General features: G+C 54.3%; 1 protein-coding gene across 1 annotated transcript; it reads left to right on the forward strand.

Annotated features, from left to right (window-relative positions):
- The first annotated feature begins 2,673 nt into the window (after positions 1 to 2,673).
- Positions 2,674 to 4,876, forward strand: DDIT4 (DNA damage inducible transcript 4). The gene is made up of 3 exons (XM_044239743.1): positions 2,674 to 2,801; positions 2,925 to 3,183; positions 3,465 to 4,876. The coding sequence occupies exons 2-3, from the start codon at positions 2,985 to 2,987 to the stop codon at positions 3,956 to 3,958; spliced, it is 693 nt and encodes a 230-aa protein (XP_044095678.1). The 5' UTR covers positions 2,674 to 2,801; positions 2,925 to 2,984; the 3' UTR covers positions 3,959 to 4,876.
- Positions 4,877 to 5,991: the final 1,115 nt, after the last annotated feature.

Here is a 5,991-nt window from a genome sequence, read left to right on the forward strand (position 1 = left end):
GCTTCTTGGAGGCAGAGGTGACAGAGCTGGGTCTCCTAGGCTGTGGGCGGAGGCATGATCAGGCACGTCTGATGGGCAGGCAGCTTAGGCTCAAGGAGAAGAGTAGGGAAAGAGAAGAACACCAAAAGCAGGGTTTATAGTATCTTTGAGGTTTCTAAAGAGGCCTGCTGGGAGGCGGAGGAGGCGGAGGAGGCGAGGAGACAGAGTTGCCTGCTCCCCAGGAGTTTCCTACCTCCCCCATCTGCTTCAGTGTGGGAGGAGAGTGGGAGGTGGTAATGAAGTCTTTCCAGCCCCAGCCAGGTGGAAGGGATCCCATCCTTAATCTCACACAATGAACCACTGCCCTTCACCCTGATTCCACAGAGGGGCTAACAGTTAAGAAATCCCTGGTCTCGGTCCAAAGGTTCTCCTGGCAGACAATGGTATGGGGCTTTGCCCTCTTCTTCACAGACGTGAAAAGTTTAAGTGCAGAAAGCCATTTGGAGCCTCCCCAGCCAGACAGGCCTCCTAGCAGGTGATTGTCTATCCTTAACCTGTAGCCCACTCCCTCCTACTCAGGGAAAAACCTCCAGGGTTAAGACTGCGGGTCCTTTTTTCATCACTTTTTTTTTTTTTTTTTTTTAAGATTTTATTTATTTATTTATTTATTTGACTCAGAGGGAGAGAGAGAGATCACAGGTAGGTAGAGAGGCAGGTAGAGAGAGAGGAAGGGAAGCAGGCTCCCTGCTGAGCAGACAGCCAATGCAGGGCTTGATCCCAGGACCCTGAGATCATGACCTGAGCCAAAGGCAGAGGCTTTAACCCACTGAGCCACCCAGGTGCCCCTTTTCATCACCTTTTAAAAAACACAATGAAACAACAGGAATGGATTTCTCTTGAAAAGAAACAAAATTACACAGTGCCCATTAACACAGCCCTTCCCATTTGGGAAAAACTGTTTTATTAACAGAATGAGACAGTGAATAAAAAAAGGTGTTTAGAACACTACTTCATTATGGTGTTTATTGAATATGAATGATTCCTAATGAACCAACCTTTCCAAACTGGCTCCGGATTCTTTTGCTTATGAATATCCACTTAAAAAAAAATTCTATTTTTCTTAGTGTTCCACATATTTTTCTGAAATATTTCCTTTTTAAATTTCTGCCAGAGAGAGAGAAAGAAAACATACAAAATCTATCTCCTTCTGTCTCAAGTGCCCCCAGCCCAGTCTGCCTGATGGGAAGCGCAAGTGGTCCTCTGATCTTCTGTCTGGGAGACAAAAAGAACATCCATAGGGGGATTGCCCCACCTCAGTAAAGGGTAGTTTCAAAGGAATGTCATCTACCACCAGCCCTCCAAGCACTTCCCCTAACCACCTTGACCCTGGGGGTCTTTGAGGCTCCCTGCGGAGTGATCAGAGTTCGGAGGACAGGAAGAAAGGACCAGTGTTCAGGCCTTCAGCGCCCCAGAGGCTGAGAGACTATTATTCTATTGTGCAGCAGTCTTAACACTATCTTCTAATCTGATTCCCCTAATTTATTTTTTATCCATAAATTTGTCTTCGGAGGCGGTTCTTCCCTCTGGAAATTGGGGATGCGGTGCAGGGCTTGAATTTTGGTCCTTTCCAGCTCAAGTGTTGGTTTACCTGAAAGTCCCACTGGTCAGACTTTCTTTTCTTTCTTTCTTTTTTTTTTTTTTCCCAATTAGGTGGGGGTGAGGATGGCAGGGGCCGACCTCGGCAAGTGTCATCTGTCACGCGCAAGCCCGCCCCCGAGGCGAGGCCTGCCGGTCAGATCTGGTTAGGCTTTTGGAGTGCGAGAGCCTGATGTAAATTTGATTTCCTCTTCCTTCGGGATCCCGGTGTCCCATATTGGTAAGCCTTTAAAGACGTAAAGGTCGAGTCCATCTGAACCTCAATCGTTATTTGTGTCCGACCACCGCCGTCAGGCCAGATTTCCTGTAGCGCCGCCTGAATGACGAAACAGGGGATGGCCATTGCACTCCTGGACTTTTCCCGAGATCTCGGTCCTTGGTCCTGATGCAACTCTCCGAGTCTTTTACACAAAGCGCAGTGGAGGGAGGGGCGCTAGGACCCGGCAGACACCCGGGGGACTCTCGGGCACAGCGGGCGGGGAAGACAGAACCGCACCGCGGTCGGTTTTGTGGGACCCGCTAAGGGTCCGTGTGTTCTGATACGGATCCCCGTTCTCAGCCCCAAGTCCAGGCGCTAGGAACGCGAGCTCAACAACACTTTTCTTGCCACCCTCCCCAAACCCTCTCCTTGGAAGCAGTTGGGGGTGGGAGCGGACATGATTTGGGGACGAGGATCCTGCGGGGCATCGACCTCCCCATTAACCCACCCCTGGGGCAGTAGAGTTAGCAGGCGGGCGGGGCTGCAAGGAAGACAGAGCTCCGGGCCCGGAGCTGCCCAGTCTGGACGCCACCCCCTATTTCGACCCTTTGCAAGGCCGGGTCAGCGTGGGGGACGGGCGCGAGGGCCTGCCGGGTAACGTTTGCTGCCCGCGCCGCCGTCCCACAGGCAGAGAACGTTGCGAACGTGCGCCCAGAGCCCATTGGCTGAGGGCAGCCACACTCCCGGATCTGGATTGGGCCGCGGAGCAGAGGGGGTGTGGCCTCTCCGCACTAGTCCTTATAGGCCTCTCGGTGCTGGTGCTAGGGACCGCGGCAGGCCAAGGGGGAGGTGCGGGTGGGTAGAAGGGACAGGTCTGGGCAGCGCTCGGGGGTTGGTGCCAGTTCCCTCATCCATTCAAGCGGCAGTACGCACTTGACCTAGCAGTTCTCGCCGGCGGAGCTAACTGGTAAGTGTCCCTTCTGTGTGTGCTGATCCTTGCGTGGGAAGGCCTCAGTTCTGCGGATCCCCAGCGCTCAGTCTGGTTAGCCCCCAGACTGACGCCGGGTCCGTGTCCCTCGTGTCTTAACAGGATTTTCTGCGGTCCCGCATCCAAAGCTCATCTGCAAACGTCCTGGCATCCGTCTTCATCATGCCTAGCCTTTGGGATCGCTTCTCATCGTCGTCCTCTTCATCGTCGTCCTTGTCCAGAACTCCCACCTCGGATCAGCCGCCGCGCTCAGCCTGGGGGTCGGCGGCCCGAGAAGAGGGTCTTGGCCGGTGCGCGAGCCTGGAGAGCTCGGACTGCGAGTCCCTGGACAGCAGCAACAGTGGCTTTGGGCCGGAGGAAGGTAAGCCGTGGGCGGAGACCGGGTTCGACTCGAGGGGCCGGGGAGGTGAGAGAGCGCCGCTCGGGAAGGAGTCAGCGCCGCCTTGGCTTCCTAAGCCATCGGAACCCCGATTGCGGAAGGGGCGGCGGGATGGAGAAAGGGGGATTGGAGTATAGGATACGCGTGTGGGGCAGACACTGAGGCACTGAGTGCGAAGGAGTGTATTGGTTTCTTTAACGAAACAGCACCTCCCCCTTTCGGAGCTGCTTTTACACCCGTCTCCTGTGTTTTCTCCCTGCCAGACTCGACATACCTGGACGGGGTGTCCTTGCCCGACTTCGAGCTGCTCAGCGACCCTGAGGATGAGCACTTGTGTGCCAGCCTGATGCAGTTGCTGCAGGAGAGCCTGTCCCAGGCGCGGCTGGGCTCGCGGCGCCCCGCGCGCCTGCTGATGCCAGGCCAGCTGGTGAGCCAGGTGGGCAAGGAACTGCTGCGCCTGGCCTACAGCGAGCCGTGCGGCCTGCGGGGGGCGCTGCTGGACGTCTGCGTCGAGCAAGGCAAGAGCTGCCACAGCGTCGGGCAACTGGCCCTCGACCCCAGCCTGGTGCCTACCTTCCAGCTGACCCTCGTGCTGCGCCTGGACTCACGCCTCTGGCCTAAGATCCAGGGGCTGTTCAGCTCCGCCAACTCTCCCTTCGTGCCGGGCTTCAGCCAGTCACTAACGCTGAGCACGGGCTTCCGAGTCATCAAGAAAAAGCTGTACAGCTCGGAGCAGCTGCTCATTGAGGAGTGTTGAACTCGGGCCTTTGGGGGGGTGGGGGGGAGCGACCCTGCCCCCATGACAGAAAGACAGCTGAACTTTTTGAGGTGGACCCTGGCAGGCAGGAGCTGAGGGACTGAAGCCTGTCCTTGGAAAACTGACAGCAGCCACCTGAAGGGGAGGAAGGTTGAGGTGTGGTGGGGACATTGCGTTTCCATGGAGGCTGCTCTGAGGCGAGCAGGTGGCTCCCGGCCCCTCAGTACTGTAGCATGAAACAAAGGCTCAGGGGCCAACCGGGCCCCTGGCTGGATGTGTATGTAGCATGTACTTTACCATTTTTATTGTTACTGACAGTTAAGACAACAGTGGTGTGACAGAGCCAGGAGAGCGGCTGGGCTGCACTGGCCTCTGCAGGGTTGGGGGGAGGGGAGTGTGCTCCTGGTAAAGGCCCTGGTGGGGGGGGGGGGAGGTCAAGGTGGTTTGTGTACTCACGGTCTGAAGGGGCCAAATGTGTTTTTGGTTTTTGTAGCTTTTGGTTGTTTTGTTGTTGTTGTTTGGGTTTTTTTGTTGTTTGGTTGGGGTTTTTTTTGTTTTTTTTTTTGATCGGAGCTTCACTACTGACCTGTCCTAGGCAGCTATCTTACAGACGCATGAATGTAAGGAGGAAGGGGTGGTGTGGGGATCACTTGGGGATCTTGGACACCTGAAGAAAAACTACAACTGGGAGCTGCGTTTGCCCATCCCCTGCTGTGTACTGAGGAGTGGAGCTGTGAGGGGATAGGGTGGGATTGGGGTTGGGGGCTGGAACCCCTCCCCCTAAGGAGTGCCATCTGGGTCTTCCATCTAGAACTGTTTACATGAAGATACCCGCTGTTCATGAATACACTTGATGTTCAAGTATTAAGACCTATGCAATATTTTTTACTTTTCTAATAAAAAAAATGTTTGTTAAAATGGTTGAGTCTCCTTGTTGCTGTGAAATAAGAGGAGGAGGAGGGGAGCCAGGAAGAGGCAAGTTTAAGCACACTCAGGTCCAGGTCCACCTGTGTGTTTCTCTGTCCTTTTCCGGGGCTGCCTGCCAGCCTGGTAATGAAGGTATGTGGATTGTGTGCGGTCTGTGCCAAGAACCCTGGCTGCCTTGGCTCTGGGCGGGCTGATGCTACCAGGGGAAGGCGCTGGAAAGCCCTGGAAGGCCAGGAGTGAGTCAGACCTCCCACTGAGCCAGAGTCTGGGGAGGGAGAGCTCACCTGGTTGCCCTGAGTTTGATACAAGGCTCCCTGAGCCCAAGGCACTTAGAGGAACTACAAAGACTCTTAAGAGACATTTTTTTTAATGTGCAAAAGTTATAGTTCACTGTTAACACGGTCATGAAAATTAAAAAGCTGATCTCTGTAAAAGGCTAGGGAGCTGCGGTATCAAACAGAGTTGATCCCAGCCTCTTAGAGACCAGGACCATAGGCCTCTGAGAGGCCTGAAGTGTTACTGGGAGGTGTGGCCTTGGCAGGTGCAGAATAAAACACACACACACACACACACACACACACACACACACTCCGGGAAGCAGGGAAGGAGTAGAGTTGAGGGATTCCAAGCATGGGGATTATAGGCCTGTCTGCATAAATTCTTTGGGTAACTTGAACTCATTGTGCTCTCTGGGCCCCAGTTTCCTTATCAGTGAAGTTGGGATTGAGCCAGATGAAGGCCAAGGCCCTTCCACTTCTCCCTCCCTGTGCCAGTGGAGGGTGGGGAGAACAGACCTCCCACTCTGGCCTTTGGAGAGCTGTTATCTCCCTTGTTTCTCTTCCTGGTCCCAGGCCGGCCTTGTTTGCCCAATGTTAAAACAGTAGTTCTCCCACTTGAGCGTGTGGGGCCCAGGTTAAAAACACAGATCCCTGGGCTCTCGTGGAGATTCTGGCTGAGTGCCTTGTAGGGCCCTCCTGGCATTTTCATCAGTGATTCCGACACAGGGTCCTAAACTTGGATGGCTTAGAAGACTCACATCTCTTTGGTAGAACCGAATGACTTGTTCCCCAAAATGAATGCAGTTGGGTTAGAGCTAGATCTGAAAA

Source organism: Neovison vison, chromosome 2 (assembly GCF_020171115.1).
Source record: "Neovison vison isolate M4711 chromosome 2, ASM_NN_V1, whole genome shotgun sequence".
NCBI lineage: Eukaryota > Metazoa > Chordata > Mammalia > Carnivora > Mustelidae > Neogale > Neogale vison.

Coding starts and splice junctions, on each gene's coding strand:
- DDIT4 (XM_044239743.1), top strand. CDS start 2,985: ATGCCTAGCCTTTGGGATCGCTTCTCATCGTCGTCCTCTTCATCGTCG. Junction 3,184..3,464: donor TGGCTTTGGGCCGGAGGAAG/GTAAGCCGTGGG, acceptor TCTCCCTGCCAG/ACTCGACATACCTGGACGGG.